General features: G+C 40.8%; 1 protein-coding gene across 17 annotated transcripts in view; it reads left to right on the plus strand.

The window, feature by feature from the left end:
- SYBU (syntabulin) overlaps nt 1-23205 on the plus strand; it is a 109701-nt gene that overhangs the window by 22982 nt on the left and 63514 nt on the right. For 2 of the 17 annotated variants that reach the window (XM_081069873.1, XM_081069875.1), the window contains exons 1-3: nt 13389-13519; nt 17344-17430; nt 19240-19444. In XM_081069873.1, the coding sequence (XP_080925999.1) occupies nt 17407-17430; nt 19240-19444 (229 nt within the window). In that variant the 5' untranslated portion in view covers nt 13389-13519; nt 17344-17406. The other 15 variants (XM_081069886.1, XM_081069877.1, XM_081069890.1 and 12 more) reach the window with 14 other exon arrangements.

Below are 23205 nucleotides of genomic sequence, written 5' to 3' on the forward strand. Positions count from 1 at the left end.
TTATTTGCAAATTGCCATTCTGGCATTTCCTTTCCACACCCAATAATTTCTGTAGTTGTTCTCCACCCCAGCCAGGGAACTTCTCTGCATTTTGGAAACCAGTGACTTTGTCTTAACCTTGTCTAGGGTCAGGAGGTGCTTGCTCAATACTCATATTCCAGCATTTGCTGAATAGAGAAGACTGAGATCACTCTATCTATATACCGTATGGTGTACACACCTCTGTCCAAAGCTTACTCAGCCTTTTCCTTTCCAGATTAGAGTCCCTGTAGATTTATTCTCCTCATGCAACATCATCTCTTTTTTTTTTTTAACCATTTTAGTTTCCCCTTTTCCTTTTAAACACTATAGCTTCAACCTTTTATCTTATAGGTCTTAGGATATGTTATAGAGAATTTTATAGTATTTCCAGAGTACGCTACTATAAATTTGTATGCGGACAGATCTATGTTCACTGTATATTTCCAGGATTTCCTTCGATAATACCCAGAAATTCATGTCTTTTCTAGCTCCATTCACTATGGAATGAATGAGTACCTCCCTTTTATTTGTCAGAAGTAAAAGTACTGAGTCAGAATATATACTCAGAATATAAACATTTGCTTAGTGAGATATAATTTGGAGATTAGAGTCAAATGGTAATGTCAAAAATATTTATTAATCTTTGTCAAGCGAGTAGAAAATATTATCAATATGTCTTATTTTTATTTAGACTATTGCTTTTAACTTAGTTTTACTTCCCATTTTTTCTTGTTAGTCACTTATTGTTTTCTTTAGCCTTGAATTAAAAGTTTTCCTATGCTTGGTAGATAGTCTTACAGACAGACAGGCTGACCACATTGCACTTGAAAATATATCATCATTTGAGCCATAGAAAATAAACCTTAGCATTGAAAAAGGGCGAATGTGAATATTAAGACATCAGACAACAGCTGGAAACCGCAACCGGATTATTTGAGATAAGACACAATACTGATATAGTTAAGTACACAGTCCAGAAAGTTTGTGATGTACTCATCTTTCCAATATATGTAAATAATGAAATAGATGTTAAAATAATTGTAACTTCTACCATAGTGTTGATGGAAGCCATTTATTAAAACTAGAAAGGGGAAAAAATAACTAAATAATTTGTAAATAACTGTGAACCAATTTCCTTTCTTGCCTAATAAGAAAAAGGGCTTTTACTTTTTGATTTGTAAACAAAAAATATGGTGCTAGTTTTATTTTAAATTTGGCCTCAATGTGGAAAGATGTCATTCCATATATTTCTTACTAAAATAAAGAAAGACAAACAGTTACTGCCAGAAGATGACTCAGAATTAAGTATATTTTAGAGTCATTTCATCAGAGCTGTCTGGCTAGTTGGCTAATTGGCTGCTTGATTCATAAACATTCAGGCTGTTACAGAAGCAAAATTATTTTTTTTTGTCCTTTTTCCATGCAGCATTCCTATTTCCCCATAACGAATGTACTTTGGATCTTATCAATATAGTTTTTTGAAAACTGACTTGAGAAACTTTTTTATAAAAACACCAATCCCTATTTCTAAAATTAGTAATAGTAAATGTATATTTTCCCCTTCTCATACTGACAGTTCACTAGATTGTACATATACAGGGAACTAACTGCAAAAGAACGATATGCTTTGCAAGAGGAAGGAAAAATTAAGTGAAAAAACAGGAGTAAAAGGGAAGAACAGAATGGCTGTTAGTGTGGGGAGAGTTAAGAAAATGACAGACAGGCCCCCCTCTTGAGCCTTGCCTTTCCTTGGGCTGCTCCAAACCCTTAGGAGTATACTTTCTCTTCTAATAATGGCTGTGAGCCACTGCTTTCTGCTTGGGCCCACTTTTACCTCTTTGAAGTGTACGTTTCTTCTAATAAACTTTTTCACTACTTTAAAAAAGAAAAGAATGAAAGAAAATGACAGGTAGAGCTGAAGAGCTCCTATGAATCTGGTGATAAAGCTGTGGTTGCTAAAATGTGTTGTTCTCTGTGTACAAAAGAAAAAAATCAAATTGGGCCACTGTGGAATATAGTACTTTTCTCAGTGACATTGTGGGCTCTTCATTGAAAGAGAACAATGTAAATAAATACTTAGGCAGGGAAATGCAACAAAGAGCTATGTATAAGCTTTGAAAAGTCCCTTCCCGGTCACACTGGAGAACTTCGGTTTGGCAATCATGAACAGAAGTCTTGTAGGAGCTGGGGCAAACAAGAGTCAGCTGATACCAAGTTGTTTGTTACTCCCTAAGCAATGGCCAAACTGGAAATTCCCTTGGCTAATTTCCTCTCATTGCCCAACTCGATGTTCATCGTGGTGCAGACTTGGGGCAGGACCACCTTTCTGCAAGTAAATACGAGGTCGGAAAATTTTAGTTTGCAAACACATCCTAGAACAAGTGCTGCATCCCTCATTGTTAAATATCACTACGTCACCTTCCAAGTATTCCCCTTGGGAAGCTATGCACTGATGCCAATGCCTAGTCCACCCTTCAAAGCAATTTTGGAACTCTTTTTTGGAATGGCCATCAGAGCTGTGATCGTATTACCCTTGACGTCCTGAATGTCATCCAAATGTCTTCCTTTCAATATTTCTTTTATCTTCGGGTAAAGAAAGAAATCATTGGGGGCCAGATCAGGTGAGTAGGGAGGGTGTTCCAATACAGTTATTTGTTTACTGGCTAAAAATGCCCTGAGAGACAGTGCCGTGTGAGCTGGTGCATTGTCATGATGCAAGAGCCATGAATTGTTAGCGAACCGTTCAGGTGGTTTCATCTAAATTTTCACGCAGCCTTTACAGCACTAACAACTAGTAAATTCGGAAGTTGATACAGTTGGTACAAATTCATAATGAATAATCCCTCTGATATCAAAAAAAGGTTAGCAACGTCATTGGAACAATTTTGCAAACTTGATTGGCAGACCTCGTGCAGTGCTCACCCACATCACTGGAAAAGTCGTCAGACATGATCTATGATCCCTGTTCAGCAAGCTCAGTACCTTTCCATCCTTCTTAATGGATCTGAAACACAAGTGCGAATGACCACAAAGTGATGCGTATGTTCTATATGGGTAAGATAGTTTTGCCGGATGTTAAATCATTGAGTTTAAAAGAGGCCAGACAGGTGACTGCAGAAGGTTTGAAGAATACAATTCTTAATACAGTCTAGGAGCTTGAAGTGGATGTAAATAACAAGCATACTGGTTTAATGGGTGACAGCGTTAGCTCTAATCTCCAAATGAAGAGAGAAATTGCTAACCTCAAGCAGGAAATCTCCTTAATTTCACTACCTTGTTTTAGTCACCATTTAGAGAGTTAACAGCTACCGACACATTTAAAACACTGGCTTTGTTGACATTTTTACCACACTTCTCTTCATAACTTATATCAAACACTCCTCTTTTTGTGTGAATTTTGTCTTTCTGAATTAAGAACAGCCGAGTTTGTGAAAGACCGTTTAACAACACTAAAGAAAGCAGATGGAACTCACTGGTTATTAGCATAAAAACAGGTCATACGTAACCCTCCTTCATATATTTCCTTGGTATAAAAGCATGGCCAGTGAGAAAATCATAAGTGCAGGACTACATATGAGAATGCAGAGCTAGTTATCTGAGGATATTAATAAGCCTGAAATGTGTCCTTCATCTTCCTACTCATCACTGAGATATTAGACCTACCTACTCTCCAAAAGGCATTGTCTTCCAGAAGGATAGTGAAATTGGCTCTCTGTCACATCACTTCTTGAGAAGTGCTACTATACCCTCAAGAGGATCAGGAAAGGGACCTTGCATGATTCATTCAGTGATTTACTGGTGAGTGCAGAAAGAAACCCAAAGGCAGCATCTTTCAGCAGGATCAGACTCTAGGAGGGATAGCATTGATTCAAAATTTTAGAGCAAGAGTCCTCATTTATACTAATGCAATTCAAAACTACATGCATCATATTATGGGGGTCTTCATAAAGAAGATGCTTCCCAGTGTTTAAAATTATTGTATATAAATATATGGCCAACAAATAAGCCTTAAAAGAATATGCAGCCAGAGAACTTGAAATGTTTGTTAATCCCTTTGAAGGGCTGCTACAATTAAATCATGTGGATGCTCCCCAGTTGGCTGGAGAATGGGATTGCGCAAAGGTTTCGGGTTGAAAAGCCTCTCATAGCTCTCTAGGCAAGAAATTTGGCAGAGGTGCTGAAAAACTACAAAGACAAATTCCCAAACATTTATCAAATGATTTGCATTCTGCAGTCATTTCCAATTTCAATGGCAACAGTGGAAAGGAAAGGATGAAATCAAGTTACAGGAATAGAATGCTAAGAAAGGGCTTGAATATCTAATGCACTTTTTTTTAAGATTTTATTGGGGAAGGAGAACAGGACTTTATTGGGGAACAGTGTGTACTTTCAGGACTTTTTTTTTTTTTTAACAAGTCAAGTTGTTGTCCTTTCAATCTTAGTTGTAGAGGCTGCCGTTCAGCTTCAAGTTGTTGTCCTTTCAGTCTTAGTTGTGGAGGGCGCAGCTCAGCTCCAGGTCCAGTTGCCATTTGCCAGTTGCAGGGGGCACAGCCCACCATCCCTTGTGGGAGTAGAACCGGCAACCTTGTGGTTGAGAGGACGTGCTCCAACCAACTGAGCCATCTAGGAGCTCAGCGGCAGCTCAGCTCAAAGTGCCGTGTTCAATCTTTAGTTGCAGGGCGGCACTGCCCACCATCCCTTGTGGATTCAAGGAATCGAACTGGCAACCTTGTGGTTGAGAGCCCACTGGCGCATATGGGGATCGAACCGGCAGCCTTTGGAGTTAGGAGCATGGAGCTCTAACCGCCTGAGCCACCGGGCCGGCCAACCTTTTCTTATTAACTCTCACCAGAACAAATAAATTACTGTTTGGCAAAAAACCACCAGAAAACCTGTTTTGAAGGAGAACCATATTCCTTCTGATAAAAAATAAGCAGAATTTTTTGCTTGAACCCCTGCATAAATCACCATGATCTCTGGCTATATTTATAAATTATGGAGAAGTGACACCAGTTTGTTGTAAAGTGTAATAATAGAGCTGTTATGGCAAAATAAAATGAAGAAGGGAGTATATTTCCTACCATTAAGGGGCTGTTGTGTGTCTGTTTAGTTTTTAATGTTTATAGAAACAGCAGTGCTCTGTGGAAAAGGAATTCAAGGGATTCATCCAAGGGGGAAAAGACTTGTTTGATTTTCACTTGACCACATCTCTTAATTATAAAGAAAAAAAATACAGCATTTATTCTATATTAATAAATATGATTCTTTTGTCATGTTTATTTCTGTGTTTTTGTTCTTGGTTTATCTTAAAAGCTAGGAATTAAAGTGTTAATATTAAGTGAGTCATGTCATTATCCTATCAGTGTCAAAATGATCATATATATTTTATTTTTATTTTAAAATTGCCCAGAAGGATGCAGCATGGTTTACTATTCGTGTGGTTTAATATTCATGGCTTAATATTCATTCTGCCTTTATGCTCCATAGCTATGAAATAGTCCAAATGCTGCTTAGGGAACTGTGCAAGGAAGGGCACAGAGTAAAATTTTTAAAAAATCACACTATTCCTACTACCAAGGCAAACTACTGAAATTTCTCCCAATTTTTACCAGAGTTCTTGCTACATAGCAAGGAAAAGCTCAATTAATATTTGTTGAATAAAGTCACTTATTTATAAAAAGTCTGAAATGCATGGGATAAAATTGCAGCAGTAAAAGTATAACTAGTAGTAAAAGTATAACTCTGGGGATGGCCAGTTAGCTCAGTTGGTTAGAGCATTGTGCTAATAACACCAAGGTTGCTGGTTCGATCCCCTCACAGGCCACTGTGAGCTCTGCCCAACTTCAAAAAAAAAAAAAAGTATAACTCTGTAAGGGAGTTCTTAGGTGAGCATTACAGAAACTGCCTAATTATTATCTGCTTTAGCTCCACTGTGTTTAGTGATGAATAAACTCCATATTTTAAAACAATATTTTTCAGACATCCACTATTACATAATTAAAAGCCAAAAATGAAAAATACAAGATTCTTAATTCTATATTTATGCCCCATTGGCCATGTTTCACAGTCCTTTTCTAAAGAGGTGTTTCTGAATTTAGAACTCTGTGGAGAAGACTACTGACATCAGGTGCAGGCAGAAAAAATTGAGTGCATAATTTATATGCAAAAAGTACAGGTGTTTATTATGGGAGATATAAGCGCATTGGTTTTAACAAACTTACACTTCTATATTTAGTATTTCAAGCATCAGGAAATTGGCTGCACTCAAATGTATTTAAAAAGATTTTGTAGTGTGGAGTGTTGTAATGTTCTCTTGTCCAAATAAGTATTCATTACAAATTTTTCCAAGTTTCAAAATAGATCTACCTAAAAACCATATATACGTTTGAAAAAGTTGCATTTTCCTGAGTTTATAATAACAATAAAAAACAATGCAACCATATGAATATTTAAAAATATAAATACCAGTGTCTTTTAAAAAAATAATTCCTCATTTATAATTGTTTTCTATTTTAATACTAAAAGTCAAATAAGTGATAGGACAAAACAGGAGGAAAAACTATAACAAGGAATCATGGGAATACTTTTTCAAAGAGAATTCTTTGAATTCTCACCCAAGAGAAGTGAATCCTTTAAAATAATGAAACTAAGACTAATATTTTGTAGTAAGTAGGATGAAATATATGTGTTTTCTCTGGCAGAAGCTTTTCAAGTTATACCAATTTGGAAGTCATTTCACTTGATCACTAAAAAATTCTTTTGAATTGCTCTTCAACTCATGTTACAAACCCCAAAGCTAACACTGCTTCCATGTTCATTCTATCCTTAATATGGCTTTATCTTTCCATTATATTATACACCTATAGAGTTCCAGCAGAAAGCATTTTCAAAGCCAGAAATCATTCTCTCCTATTGCACACTTAAGATCAGAGTAAATTCCATGACTCGAACAAATCACATTTTTCCGTGGCTACTTCTGGAGGGCCTGGATGGTGGTACTGGGAGATGGTTTGATATTGGAAAGGGTGTTCTGTGTAAGAGAAACGACATGTGTAAAGGTCAAAGGGATAAGAATGCAGGATTAGATCATGAGGGATCTTGTAAGCCATATATTAGTGTATGAACTTCATCTTGAAGCAATGGTGAGCATTGAAGGGTTTCAGCTGGAACCAGGGGGTGCAGAGTGGGGTAGGGGATGATCAGATTTGTCTTTTAAAGAGATCATTCTGGCTACTGTTTTAAAATGTACTGAAGGGAGCAACTCTATAGGCCAGGTTAGAAATCCAGGCTGGAAGAGATGGTATAGAAATGAGCACATTTTAAAAATAAATAAGAGGGAGAACAGATAGGACTTAGGTTCCAATCAGTTGTAAAGGTGAGGAGGAGAGAAGAGTTAGGAATGTCACCCAGGTTCCAGGGTCTGCATGATTATAGCATTTATTCACTTAGAGAACACGGAAGGTCAGCTTTTAGAAGCATGATGAATTCAATTTGGGACAGAGTGAGTTTGTGGACCCTGTGGGATATAAAAGTCAAGATATCCAGTTGGATAGTGATGGAATATGGATGAGGATTTATAAAATTTATGGAAGATCTGCCTATAAATAGTAGTTGAAGCAATTGGAAAGAAAGATATTACTTACAGAGGGAAGGTAGGATGAAAATGTAAGAGGGTTGGGGCTAGAAACTGAGGGACACCAACATTTAAGAAATGGCCTGAAAGGATACTGAGAATTGGGGGTGGGGGGCAGGAAAGCTGTGTTACAGAAGGAGAGCGGTTTTCAAAACTGTGGGAGTGTTTATGTCAAAGGCTCTTGAGAGGTCAAGATTAGGATAATAACTAGCCATTGCATTAAACCACATAGAGATAATCGGTGACTTTGGGCAAGAGCTGTTTAGTAGAATGGTGGCTATATGTACATGAGTGGCGTGGTTGGGTGAAAGGGTAGAGAGAGAGTGAAACATGTGAATATAGACTTTTTCAGCAGTTTGATGATGAATGGTGGGGAAGCAACTGGGTAGTACTTGAAAGATATGAGAGTTTAGGAGAGTCATTTGTTTCGTTGGAAAAGGTTTCAGCATGTTTAAATGCCGATGATGTGAAGTGTCTGATAGAAAAGTAGATTAAAATGATCAAAAAAGACATAATAGCTAATAATAACAGCTAAGACTCAGTGCTTGATATATACTAGGCACTCTTCCAAGTTCTTCACGTATGCGAACACCTCTGATGCTTACCACAATCCTCTGAGGTAGCTATTGCAATTATTCCATTTTACAGATAAGGACATAGCAACATGGAGAGTTAGAAGGACTAACTGATGGAATAACTTCCCTTAAGAACTAGGAAAGGGTGGGATCCAAAGCCCAGGTAAAGGACTTACCCTTGTACGGGAGAGGGACAACTTCCGTTTGTTTGAAAGGACCAAAAGTGGAGAGCATGGGGTGGAGGCAGGAGAATGTATAGGTTCAGAGGCTGGAGATTGAGAGCTTTCTCTTAATAGCTTCTATTTTGTCTGCCAATCAGGAGATAAGGGCATCTACACAGTATGAGGGTAGAGATGGTAGGTTGGTAGGTTTGAAAGGTGGAGGTTTCAAACAGACGCTGCCGAATAGGAAAGAACACTGACTCAGGAGCATAAACTGATGCCCAGGCAGCATGGAGGACCCACAGCAGTTAGAGAACAAGTTCGAGCAGTGTCATTCACCCACAGGGTTGTGGGCCTTCCCCATTTTTCAACTTCAGGTCAGAGAAAAAAGATCTATCCAAGAAAGATCCAGAAGTGTTGGCTTTAAGTCCATCATGGACACTTAGAAGACCTTGGAAGCAAATCAAACAGGCAGGGACTGTGAGGAAGGATTGGGGATGGGGTAGGGCTGTAGATCCATTTGATAGGTACATATTTGTACCTTCTTGAGAAGTAGGGTATGATATTACCTAATAAGTCTGGTAGACAGTAAATGAATGGATTGTGTCCAAAGATAAAAAATAGATCTTGGTGAAAGGATATATGTATTATGGGAACTCTCTGTACTTTCCTGTTTATTTTTTTCTGTATACCTAAAACTGCCCCCACAAAGTCTGTTAATTCAGAAAAATAGACCTGGGAATAGATAAGGTAGGGACTATCTGGATATCGCTTACCATATGACTCACACATGTGATTTACCTTATCTACAGCGGCTCAGCAGGTAGAGAAAAGTAAAGAGAAAAGTAATTTGGAACCATTGGCTATCATACCACAAAGCACCTGCTCATTATCCCATAACCTATGAATATTGATTCTGTTTATTTATATTCAGTGATGTGTAGCCTTAAACTTGTAACGTTTTCTGAAAGTGTTGAAAGTTTGAATAAAGGCACTACTACTACGGTTTGTTCTGAAGACTGACTTGGTTGCAAACCGAGACTTTACCTGTCAGAAGAAAATTTCACTAATGAACCAACAGGTGGCAGTATAGCACAGTGTTCTTAAAATTTAAAATAATTAACAAATATTTTAAATAATTAACAAAATATTGAATGAGGCGCTAGGTGCTGTGCTAGGTAATGACAACTCTGAGGCAAAAATGCCTTTCTTCCAGAAGGTTACAGTCAGATAATAAAGCTTCAAGGGAAACCTGAATCATCTCTGCATCTAAGGGTATCTATTGTGGACCAATATGTAGGGCAGCTGAAATCTCTGGAAGTGGAAAGAAGATTTAGAGTTGGAGGGAGGAGGGGAAGGTAGGGAAGGGGAGAGGAAGTAAGGGAGAGGAGGAGAGAGGAGAGATAAAGAAAGGAATTATGAAGGTTATATGACCTATTTATCCTTCAAAATTCATCTCAAAACTCACCCCTGAAAGCCTCAGACCCCAGTCTAATTCAGATGCTGGCAACCCCTCAGGACATTCATCTGTCATTGTACTAACACAATGAGTAATATAAGGGCTGACGACCATGCCCATGTCTTTATTAGATTCTGAGATACTTGAGGAAACACTGTTCATCTTTGAATACTCTGGAACCAGAGCCTGACCCAGTGCCTGGCTCAGAATTGATGAATGAATGAATGAATGAATGAGAGGTATCATGCCATTTATCATGTCTTCTACCTTTTTAATCTACCTTTGGGAAGAAAAGTCCTGTCAATATCTTTTCTAATAATAAATTCAGTTTCTTTCTATTTCACAAGTCATATGAGGAAAAACTTATTGTTTACCTTTAATAAAAGTTAAAATGAAAATCTTTAGGAAGAGGAGAATGTGAAATAAGCAAGCAGGAGGCAGCAATGGTGGTTGGTCCTGAGGGAGAAAGGGTATCTATTAAGCTCTAACCATGTGCCAGATGTAATTGGTAGGCTTTGCGTGTATTCTTATCTAATCCTTACGTCAGTATTATGAACTAATTACTGTTATTAAGCCCATTTTGTAGGTGAGAAAATGAGGATCAGAGAAGATAATTTGCCCACAGACATTAACTGGTGCCAACTGATCTTTCTTCCCTCTTCGCTCCCTCTGTTTCCTTCATTCCTTTCTTCCTTCATTCCTCCCTCCCTCCCTCTATCCCTCCCTCCCTCCCTCCCTCCCTCCCCCTTTCCTCCCTTTTTCCATCCCTCCCTCCCTCCTCCCTTCCCTCATTCCCTCCATCTCTCCCTCCTCCTTTCCTTTCTTCCTTCCTTTAACTAACATGTACTTATCACATGCTGGGTCCTAGAGGAGTTAAACAACTTGCCTAAGGTTGCACGTCAGAAAGAGGCAAAGAAGGACTCACCAGGCCTATGGGATTTGAGAATCCATGTCCTTTATTAAACTACTTTTTTTTTTTTCATCACAGATCTCTTTGCAGACTTTGGGAAACTCATTTCACATTACTCCCTTAAATCATATTATGCAAGCCAGTAGCTGAGCTTCCAATAGAAAGGGACATAGGTGGTTTTCTGCAAGCCTTTGAGTTGAGGTCATTTCTTCAGCCTTGAATTTGCCAATTCTCCATCATACCACTGACAGGTCTTTCTGAAACCTTTGGCTGGTCCAGATGCTACCAGGGCCAGAGACCTGGAAAGCTGTCCTTCAGCTTCTGAGCTTCCAGCAGCAGCCCCAGCAGTTTGTCAGCCGTGGTAGGAGGACAGAGAGGCTCATATCCCAGACTAGTGCCCAATCAGAGGATAAATAGAGGTGGTAACTTCTGAGGAAAAAAATAGGCATGGGAGCCTACCAAAGCCATCCAGAAACAGCCAGATGTGATGGCGTCAAAAGGCCCCACATGCCTTGTCCCTGAGAATTTTATTCTTGTTTTTAATAGTGCTGTTTTTGTTGCACAGTAGATAATCCTGAAAACAAATACACAAAAATGTTAAAAGAAAGACTATGGATAATTGATGTTAGGGCAATGAGATGATGAGTAAGGATTTCCTTTTACTTTCCAAAATCTTGATGATGTGTTTTTAGTACTTTAAAAAATAAAATATTAAAATTATCTTTTTTTAGTATTAGGTTGGTGCAAAAGTAATTGCAGCTTAAAAGGTTAAAAATAATTGCAAAAACTGCAATTACTTTTGCACCGACCTAATATTATTTTCCCATTTGACTAATCGGCATTCTATAAATAGCTAGATAGGACGCATGAACAGATGAAACAACATAGGCCAGATTCCCAAATTGTGGATTTGTTTTCCTACAGATTTTTCTGCAGTGAATTGGAGAGGAGCTACAACCACATGACAAGGGCTATATTTACTCACTAAGTCACAAGACTTCAGGGGATGAGGGAAAATGGATCACAGGGATGGCCTATGAGGTAGACATAAAGTAGCAATCAAAACTGCTCTCAGCTCCACGACTGCAGAGGTAACGCCCCCCTCACCCTTTACCCCATCATCAGGTCGTCTAGAGGAGCTCAATGCTTCCAGGTTTCCCCTGGGCTCCAGTAGCTGCCATTATAGTAGTTGGCCTCTAGGAGCGCTGTGCTCCATTTCCTAGTATGTATCGCTCTTGCCCTTCGAGTAGAGGATCTCAAAATCCTCCTCTTTCTCCCTCCCCATCTTTTAGCAGAAATAAAGGCAGAATTGTTTTGGGGTGTGTGTGTGTGTGTGTGTGTGTGTGTGTGTGTGTGTGTGTGTGTGTGTGTGTGTGTGTTTAATTGAAAAGTATGTTTACCAGGAAGTTGAAGGGAAAACAAGTACTAAATCATGGAAATAAATGATACAATGGAGAACAGTTTTTTTTACCTTAATGTAACTCAAATCTAGGCACAGATCTGCTTTCTGGGAACCCAGATTATAAATTCCTTGTTTAAGCCTAGACTACTGTGGATGCTGAATGAATCCCTCAGAGCCTCTAACCTTGGCTACCCGCTCTGCCCCTGCCACATCTGAGAAGCATCTTGGCCTGCATTTCTCATCTGGTCTAGGTCCCTTGCTGTCCCTTGCTGGGTTCAGGTAGTTTTCAACTGCCCTGTCCATCTCATTCATACTTTCCGGTCTCTTGGGAAAGGAAGGTGTTTTTCTCTCAGGCTCAGAATTCAGCCTCTGGATTTAGGTCTTCTTATGCCTACCTCACAGATAACTTTCTCTGCCCTTTTTGTGAGTCGGTAAGACCCACACATCTCCCTGTCTTGTCCAGTCATGTGAAGCATTTCATTAGGTAAATGTCAAATTCAGTTTCTGCTATCTGGATGGAAACTGTTACATTCATACTTTCCAGGGTGTCTTAATTTCAATCATTATAATCTGTCCCAATAAGTCTACACCTGCTTATCCAACCATGTGTCTTCAGTTTGTTCAATACAATCACTATACTTACATCTTTGGCTAGTATCTTTCCTATCCGCACAAATGGGCAAAAGGCCATAACCAGCAGAGAGCATTTTTGGACGGTTACCTCATGTCTGCTTCCTCATCGAGCAAGCAAAAGACTGTATCCTTACCAATCTTCAAAGGCCCCAACCTCTGCCTTCTCACCTGGACTTGCCATTAATTCCTGTTCTTCATCTGGGAGATGCCTCTGACTGAAAACTCATTTGCAGAGCAGAGATAATTGACACACTCTGAACCCAGTGGATGTTAAAGCCAGCCTTGCCTCACGGTACCCACTCCCCTCTCTACCCCTCGTCAGGAAGTGATGTTGCAGAATTCTACTCACGACAGTTTTACAACATCAAAATCCTTTAACCATATAGTAACAACACATACAATTAGAGGAGGGTTGACCACTCACACATGTTTTTATGGGAAAACGGACAGCACTTTCCCTGGTAAGAAAAACATAGGTCTGCACCCTACCACAAAAAAAAAAAAAAGGAAAAAAAGAAAAAAAGAAATCCCAGGATGCCCCAGAGTGCAGTTTCTTTTCTTCATGACGTGTTGTAAAGCACGTCAGCTGCTTCTTGTTGCTGTGCAGATCACACAACATCGGGTCACTGAGAGAGACAGCAGCGCTTGCTCGCACAGCTTATAGGATTAGGAGATGGTGCTTTGTCAGCCCTGACTGAGTCCCAGAAAGCCCCCAGTATACTCAGGTGAGCTGTGAGGAAGAGTGGATGTGGGGACCACGGTGTCTCGGTTGTATGGTACAGATGTTTTTTCTTTGGCAGTGCATTTGTATTGTCTTTCTGTGAAGTTTGCAGTCAAGGGTGGTGATGGTGGGGCTCCTGTACATGAAAACCTGTCTTGTATCACTTATCTGGTTTCAGGAATTGGCCACATGCACCTCACAGGATTTTTGTGAGGTTCAAAGAAGATTATATATGTGAAAGAGATCTAAAAATATAAAGTTGTGTGCAAATGAAAGGTATGAATCATTTAATTATCAATTTCACATAAAGAATCAAATAATTTATACCAGATTTGGGGGCATAGACACATTTCTTTTCTCCCAATCCGCAATACCCTATTTCCCCTGTTCCTCCCCAGGCCTGGGCAGGGATCTTATTTATAATCTTGAAGAGTCCGAGCTTTCAGAAGCAACTGATAGCTTCTGAAAACCAGCATTACATTCATTTCTAACGGAAAAGCCACAAAACTACAAAACCAGACAATGAGTATGTAAGTAGACACTGAAAATGACGCATGAGACTGTTGTAAAGCAGATGAAGATGAATATAATATACTGTATTAGATTATATCTCTTTGATGGTATAATCCAAACGTTGTAAGACATTTCTCTTGATGACATGAGAAACACTTGAATAAAATTAAAGGCAACATAGATATTATCGTTTGTAAAACTTGCCTGTTAGAACAGTGAAAAAACAGGCTTGGGTTCCAAAAGTACAGAGCTAAGAAGCATTTGAACACTAAACCATCAGCCTTTCCTTCAGCAGGGTTGCTATGGTGACAACAGGGCTACCACACAGCCTCTCACTGCCTGCACTTCTGCAGTAAAAGCTTTCATTGAACACATGTTGGATTTTTTAGGCACACACCCCATCATCAAATACAAAGACATAATGAGGCAGCTTTCCCTGAGTCATTTTCAGAGCAGAAGTTGTGTCTGTTTTCTTTATCCTGTACTGATGGGCCCCTTATGGTCTTATAGAATTCATTCATTCATGTATTCATTCATTTGACTATTCACGTGACAGGACCTGTACCAGACACTGCCAATAATCCCTGGTGAAGACAGACAAATAAATAGGGAATTCTGATACAAGAGCATAACAGCTCTACTGGAATAAATTAAATATGAGGTGTCCTGGAAGTATGTAAGGGGAGCACCTGACCCTTCTTGGGGAGGTTTCCTGGAAGACGCTATCTCTAAAATGAAACTTAATGTAACCTAAGGAGTTGAGGAGGATGGGTGGGTGGGATGCAAGAAGTGTTCTAAACAAAAGGACCATCATGTGCAACAGTCTAGAGGAAAAAAGAACAGATACCTCCAGAGAATTGAAAATTCTAGTTTGAGGGGTATCCATTTGCAGAGGACCAGTGGGTAGTGAAGGCAGGGGGTGCAGGGTAGAGAGAGAAGAGTGGCAAGAAATGAGATCGGAGAGGTAAATAAGGACAAATCATGAAATGCCTTTGTGCCACATTAAGGAGTTTGAATATTATTCAGAGGATAACCAGGAAGTCATTAGTGGGTTTTAATGAAGAAGTATGACATGACTTGGCCTTTCAGAAAGGCCTTGTGGGGAAAATTTGAAAAACTGGCGAGAAAGGAATGAGGCAAGATTGGAAGCAAGACAACTTGAGTTAGATCACTATTGCAATAATCCAGGATGTTTGTGGTTGAGACGCTAAATGAAGATCATGCAGTTGATCAGGAGACAGAAGTAATCAGATGCAAGACATTATTATTAGGGTAGTGTGGGGATCACTTGGTGATGGCTGCTATGTGGGGGTCACGGGAGGGAGAAGCCAAGAATGACTCTGAGGTCCTGATTGGATAGATCAGTGAAAGATGCTTCTGACATTAGGCCCCAAGCCTCAATTCTCAATTCTCAGTAGGGAACTCAGAAGCACCTTTTGACCTTAACAGTTCATTCCTATCTCACAGTATATGTTCCCGGGCTCATAATTTTGGAAAGATTAGGTTGGTGCAAAAGTAATTGTGGTTTAAAGCATTAAAAATAATTGCAAAAACTGCAATTACGTTTGCACCAACCTAATAATAAATTATAGAAGTCATCCTGGACCGTCACTTTCCTGACATCCATATCTGAGGACAGCTATGGATATAGAAAGTATAAATTAATCATGCTTTCCTCCCAAATGAAAAATCCTAGGATCACCAACCCCACTGCTTAAGAGAGCTAAGTAGATTGAAAAGGTATGAAGATGTATGGAGTAAAATTCCTTTGGAAATGTAGGAAAAAGACAAATTGATTCCACTAATCCTGACTGCAGGCTCTCTCTAGACATATTGTGCATTTGTAGACTTTGAGAATCGAAGACTGAGACAAATGCTATTTGGAGAGCAGAAAAATGGGGATGTTGGAGGTTCAAATACGATTTTTAAGGATCATGCAGGACACTTGGGTGTGAGGATCAGACTGTTCCCCACTGATATTGCTGCTTAGAATGCTCTCCAATTCTGAGTAAATGGCATCTAAGTTATTATACGTGTTGAATTCCATCACCAGATAAGATTTCAGTACACCAAGTATAGTAATAAATCAAGGCCCATGATCCAGCTGATGATTCCTATTCTAAGTCCTCAGTTGGACAGGTTTTGGAGCTTTTTTGAACAAATTTGTCTGTCTCACAAATACTTTTTCTGCCTGTCATGTAAGAGGCCTCAGCAAGTAGAATGGACAGCCTGAAGGTGACTTAACTGCCCTTTGGAAATTTCTATTCCGTCTGCTGGGTACAGCTCTTTTGTTTTCCTCATCTAATCCTCACAGCTACACTTTGAGGTAGTTATTATTATTATTATTATTATTATCATTAGATTTTTGCGAGAATGAAAATGAATTTCAGAGAGGTCAAGTTCAGAGAGGTCAAGAACTTTAGGCACAAAGATACTCAGCTTGAAAGGAGGGAAGTGGTACCCCGAACCCTTCATAAATTCAGGGGCCGTTTCCTTCCTGTAGCTGGGTGCCTAGGGCTCGCTCTCTGGCGGCTGCTGGGCAGAATTGGAGAAAAGGCTGCTCTTGCCCTAAACAGCTTGGCTCCCCAAGCCCGCAGGAACCGCCTCCTCGTTCTTAGCCTGGGGCGCTGCGCTTCCAACCCAAAGCCCTTCTGATGCAAACCACCCAAGGGGAATAGCAGCCTTTGAGATCCTGGAACCCAGATGCTGTGTCAGTCCTGCAGCACTGTCTTGGCTGGGGTCCGGGTGGAGGGGGACCCGCCCTGTGTCTCTCGGGGGAGGTAATTGTGGGGAGCCGTGTGCTGACTTAAAACCGAGAGAGAGGGCAGGGAGGGGCCATGAGGGAAAAACTTTCCCTTTCTCCATTTTGGGTCTCAGGGATGTCGCAGATTTTCTCTGCTCTTCCCTCCGACGTGCACCGCCTTCCAACCGGATACCAGGTGCCAAAAAAAGGGTGTCGGGAACCCCCCGGCTGCAGATGCTCGGAGCCTCGCCTGCCCGCTTCGGGTCAGGATCCGCAGAGAGGGAGGGGCGCCTGGCACCCGGGGGAAGTGCCAGCGGCGAAATCGGGCGGGCGGGGTGAACGGAGGCACGGACGGCTCGTTCGGGGCCGGCAGGTGAGGGAGGTCCGGGGGAACGGGGCGGCGCCCCGGGGGCAGCAGCGGGCGGCGGAGGCACCACGTGTCCGGCCGGGGCGGGGCGGACGGGTGCGCCCTGGCGGCGGAGCGCGAACCGTGGCAGTGGCGGCGGCTCGTGGGACCCGCACCAGCCGCCTCCTGCACCCCGCGCCAGCTCACCGCAGTCTTCTCGCCCCAGTGCAAGCAGGTGCCTCCTGGACGGCGACAGCGGCGGCGCGGGGAGCCGGAGGGCAGCAGCGCGATGGGACCCCTACGAGAGAGCAAGGTAAGGAAGGCACGGGGTGCGGACGCGGGTGGCAGTGTGCGCGAGCGCTGGAGGGAGAGGGAAGGTGACCACTGCAGGGCGAGCAGGGCCAGGTGCGAGCTGGAGGGGTGGCGTTGAGAGTGGGGTAAACGGGGACAAGGAGGTGCTGGGGAGGATGGGAAGCGAGGGACATTTGCTCAAGTGATGAGACGCGGGACGTGGGTAGGTGCTTCGGTAGGACAAGATTTGGGGCGTTGACACAAGGATTTGAAACATTGCCTTTGGAGGGTTAATCCCATCTCCTGAAATTGGGAATTTGGGATCTAGCTCTCAATTGATGTCGTGTGTGTGTGTGTGTGTGTGTGTGTGTGTGTGTGTGATGTGAATAAAACCGTTTTCATGTATTGGTGACTGAGAAATCAGGACTCCGGCATGTCAGCGCCCCAGACCGTATTGGTTCAGGGTATGCAGTATGCCAAGCCCAGTGGCAGACGTGTGATACCTGCTGGGTGACCGATGTGCAGAACAAACCCAGACACTGGGTGCGGCTCTCGCCCCTGGATAGGCTGGATGCCTGAGCAACCTCAGGAGTTCTTCGCGGCTGGGCTTTCCCTAATTCCTGCTCTGTGCGGGCCTCCTAGAGATGTTTACTTTGGCAGCGACCCTTCCTGGTAAGCAGCGTGGAAAGGAGCAGGAGGTCATGTTTCAAAATAGTGTTTGTTACCTAATCCAAAGCCCATTTCCAATTGCAGAGGTTGGAGGGAGCAGTGGGGTTTTTTGTAAAGAGATCCTCCTAGGAAACCATTTTAATAAGGCAGGGTGATGGTAACCTGGAAAAGCATTGGAGTGCAGGCCTGTTCTGCGTCTAGAGGACATGCTGTGTTGGCTAAGCATGTTCACCTCTTTTAGCCTCAGTTTCCTCATCTGTAAATAGGGACACAAATTAGTGTCCTCTCGGTGGCCTAGGTTATAAGGATCAAATGAGATAATGGTTGGGAAAGCACTTTAAAAGTGGAAAAACACTGCCAAAATATTACTTCTATGGATTTTTTTTTTTAAACCAAGTCACGGCCCTCTATATTTAATGCTGTGGTTTTAAAGAGAGAGGAAAAAAAAATCTATTCTCGTGGGTGTCCTGTAAGGAAAACAAAAGCTAAACATGATGTAAAAGGTGGAGCCATCTTACCGGGTATTGGATTTTTGTTTGCTTTTCTGTTGGCAACAAGCCTTGTGTACCAGGATATTAATGAATAATTAAGATCCTGGCCGGAAGAGGAGGGATTTGAAAGATAAGGCTGCATGATCTATCGGGAAAGAATTGTTCCAGGTACAGGGGTCTACTTTGTGAGGAGATGGGAAAACAGAAGTCAAATTGTTGCAGCTAATTCAGGGACAGCAAAATGGAAGTCTAGAGGAAATCAAGTAGTGTGCTGTGAGTAATAAAAAGCCTTTGAGAGAGCCGAAAGCTTGAATGTGAATGAAAAAGCTAGAGCAGGAAGGTGAGTCAGGAATGGCATGGAAGAGTGGGATGGCCTTTCTGCCAGCGGTGGAAGTGTATGGGCCCGTGTGTGTGTGTGTGTGTGTGTGTGTGTGTGTGTGTGTGTGTCCATTTTCATCCTTGCACCAGTGTGTGCTCTTCAGTAGATGAGAAGGGTTAGCTCAGTAGAAGAGTGTTGGATCTCATTTCAGCCACTGTGATAAGAACTACTCTGTGAAGATTCAATGTTCAGACATGTGATTTCTTAGAAACCGAGCCCAGAAGGAGCAGAGAAGTTCGGAGAGGGAAACAAGTTTCTTTTTTTGTTTTCTCTTTTGATGTCCAATTTTGAGAAGGAGCAGAGAGGGCAGCATCATGAGAAGGAGATTTCCCGAAGCCGAATTCCCCGTTTGATTCTTCGGCCCCATCTGCCCCAGCAGCAGCACAAAGTGTCCCCAGCCTCAGAGTCTCCCTTCTCGGAGGAAGAGAGCAGAGAGTTCAACCCCAGCAGCTCTGGGCGCTCAGCAAGGACCATTAGCAGCAACAGCTTCTGCTCAGGTACTGTATCCACGAGAGGCCACATACAGGCATGAAGTGTGTACACTGCAGGTGTGTTGTGAATGGGCCTACATCTGGTCCCGTAGAGCCTAGAACTAGACTTCTATTATTGGGGTGAATTGTCTGTAGTTGCATCTTTTGGGTTGTTCTGACCTACAAATACAGCAATTTCATGTGACTCAACCCAGTGGAACTTCACATCTGTTTTTATATGACTCTAGTTTATAATTTACAATGTAAAATCTAACTTCTTGTTTGAAAACATGTATTCCTGTTATATACATGGACTGTTTAAAAAATGTATTCCTTTGTTAAATCTAGAAAATGTATAAGCTTGCATTTTTTACTAGCAACCTTTATAAGTCTGTGGACTTCTATTTATGGAACCCCCAAAGGTAAAGCAACTCCAAAACATCAAGATCAAGGAGGTTTATATCCCAGGACTGGCCTTGTAGTTTAGAGAAAAAAGAAGAGCACAGACTTTGTAATCCTCCAGGCCGCAGCTGATTCCCTGGTCTTTCCACCATTTACAAACTGTGTGACCTTGGGCAAGTTGCTTAATCTCCTTAAGCCTCAGTTGTTACACCCATAAAATGGAAGGATCATACCTACCATGTGTGGTTACTGTCAGGTTGAATGAGAGCACGTACCTAAATGGACTCCTAGACCAGAGCCTGACTTATTATAGAGGTGCTTAATAAATGATGGTTCTTAATAAGATGAAGTAGGGATATCAGTTTTGGCGCGTGAGTACGAAGTCTCCTTAAAGTTCTGAGCATATTTGGTAAAAGCACAAATCTCTTCATAGCTCCTGAAGGTACCACCATATCACTTGGCAGAGCCTGTTATACACATTGAAGCACAGGACTGAGAAGGACTTGAATCCTTTGAGAAGTATTAAGAATTTGGGTAAAATTTAAAGCAGTGACTGCCTTATGATTAGTGAAGAATGTTTCATAGTGGATAAGTTTTAGAACTTATTAAGAAAACGTAGTTCGAAGATTAACCCATGTATGAGAAGGGATGTGTGAATTAAGATACTATGATTAATGCTCTCATTTAACAGAATACAATATTTCATTATATTTAGTAGTGGTAACTACATTTTTCAGGGGTTTTTAACATGCATCTTTGGATTTACATACTTTTGCAAAAGAATTCCATCCGTAAGTTACATACTAGAAATACTTAACTTTTTAAAATTTTTTCTCTGTAAAGCCTCAGATGATCTATGTGGTTCTGAAAAAATATTCTATCAAAATATTATATTTTAAAACTTATTTATTGCTGTTGGAATAATATGAATCTAGTTTAAAATGGAAACCCACTGATGGCTTGCTTGATAAAGAAAAAAACAAAAGGAAAACTGACAAACTGGGGCAGTTTAGATCTTCAGAAACGGAAGTCATATTTGCAGAGTGTAATGCTGTTTACTTTCACTCCATTTGGAGCTCAGGAATCACTCTGGTCAAGTATGGATGAACCCCAGGGATATCATTTCAAACTGACATGGCTTGTTTACATAACTCAAGTCCACATTTATCCTAATCTCCTCTCCACATAATCATTTTCTCTCTAACTGACTTCAGGATGAATAGTGTTATCAAAAAAAAAAAAAAAGTCAAATCAAAACAAAAACTCCAAATATATTTTAGAAAATATACTTAACAAACCAATAAAATTATTAATTTTGGTCATGAATCACTCTCTTCAAGACCCATTTCCTGGATCATCCTTCCTTCCTAGGAGACCTGTCTACCACCGAGACCATAATGCTATACATAAAAATCGAAAAGTAGATATTGATCCATCTGCCATTAACTAGCTGAGAATTGAGTGGCAGAAGCAACTAATTATGAGTGCCTAAAACCTACCTTTCCATCTTTAGCTTTGCTTCCTATCTCTTCCTAGGATTCCCTCCATTCCCGGGCCTCAACCTCCTGTGTTGGTGATTCCCCAAGCTTTGGGTTGGTGCCTTTTCTTTCTTTGCTTTCTTTTCCTACAGAACCCTGACAAACCCCATGACAGCTTTGAGTGCTGCGCTGACTAAAATTGACAGGAGCAAGGCCTTTGGGGGGCGTGTTAATGATGCTATAGGAGGTCAGTCTGTGGATGAGAAATAAATGGGTTTGGTACTGTGGGGAGCATTAAAGCTGCAGGCTGTGAGGTAGAGAATGTAAAACAGTCCAACCAGCAGGGGGAAATAGCTGGTTTAAATCCAGCCACGTTGACACTAAGGCCAGAATATGTGTTGGTTGCTTAATCATGGCAGTTAAGTCAGAGACCAGAGTACATACAAACATTACAGATTCCACCCTCTGCTAGAAGGAAACTAAACTTATTTAGAGCTGTCTGTTACCACCATAGCTTTATAACCTTACAGTGATCATTCTGCATTAGCTTGTCTTCTTTATAAATCATCACATTCACTAATGTGAAAGGAGACATGCAGAGTTAGGGGAATTCTTACAATCTGGTAGTGAAATGGTAGAGGAAGATGTTACTCAAACACAATGCAATTTAATTTGAAAATTACATTTTTCAGAACAGCAAACCAGAGACACTTTCCCCAAATCTGTACCAAAGGCATTAATTGTAAAGAGCATATATTCTAAGATACTGGGTTTTTAAAGAAGGATAACGTCGTGAGTTTACATGAAGTTAAATTTACTTAATATTAATATAAAAGATTATCCTTTGAGAGCCTGGCTTTCCTTTCATTTGTATTATAACAAAAAAGATCATGATAGTTGATGGGTTCTTCACACTCACCCTCATGTTTTTCTTTGGATTTTACCAATCTGTGAAATTAAAAGACTGGGAACTGTTTTCAAAGTGACCTGTCCATTTTTACCTACTTTCTCTATTCCTTCCTGCATACCACTGCCTTCCCCTCTTCCTTCCCATGGGAGCCTTGACAAGCAACATCTAATGACTTGATATTCTATATGCTAATTTGTATGTTGTATCTATCTCATTTCAGAGGGAAGGAGTTGTGTGTGACCTTTTGCAATTCATTTGGGTGTGTCCCCAAAGAGCTCTTTTAATAGCTTCTTATTAGCAGAATTTCTTTGAAGATATGCGTGTGTTTTTTGGTTTTTGGTTTTTTGCAGTGTACTCCAACATCATTCTTCTGTTAAAACAGTCTATTCCTTACAGATTGTATTTAGTCTTACTCACGGTGGCCTTAATTGGGCATAGTTAAGTTTATATTGTATATATTGGACGCCAAGCACTATTTTGTGTACATAGCAAATAAAACATGGTATATTTTTAGTAAATATTAACTAATGTTTTCTTTAAAAAAGAAATACATAAGGAAGTACAGTTAATAGTAACAAAACACCTGCTTTCATGTTCCCTTTTTTTTTATTTTTAATAAGTTTAGTTTTTTTTTAATCAACGTTTTGGCATCAAGTCTCCTTATCTTTTTTCCCCAAAGCCCCTGTGCCGTATTTCTTGGTTTAACATGCCCATAAGAAGTGATAAAACCCATATTTATGATTTGTGTCCTGGATGTGGCCCATTGAGTCTAGGTCTCTGTCCATTTTTCTTCCTTTTTTTGTTGGTAGTTAACTGTCTGTGTCATCGTCCCAGGACTCCAGCCACTATGAGAAAAGCTGATGACCTGAGTAACTCAGTCACATACATCAGTCACCTGACATGGTTAGCAGCCTGCTGTGCGTTCCTCTTTGCTTAGTTGAGGCAATAATTGCCCCTTAGAACTGGGAGGCAGATGGATTGCTGGGTTTTAAGCTAGT

The sequence above is a fragment of the Rhinolophus hipposideros genome (assembly GCF_964194185.1).
Source record: "Rhinolophus hipposideros genome assembly, chromosome: 13".
NCBI lineage: Eukaryota > Metazoa > Chordata > Mammalia > Chiroptera > Rhinolophidae > Rhinolophus > Rhinolophus hipposideros.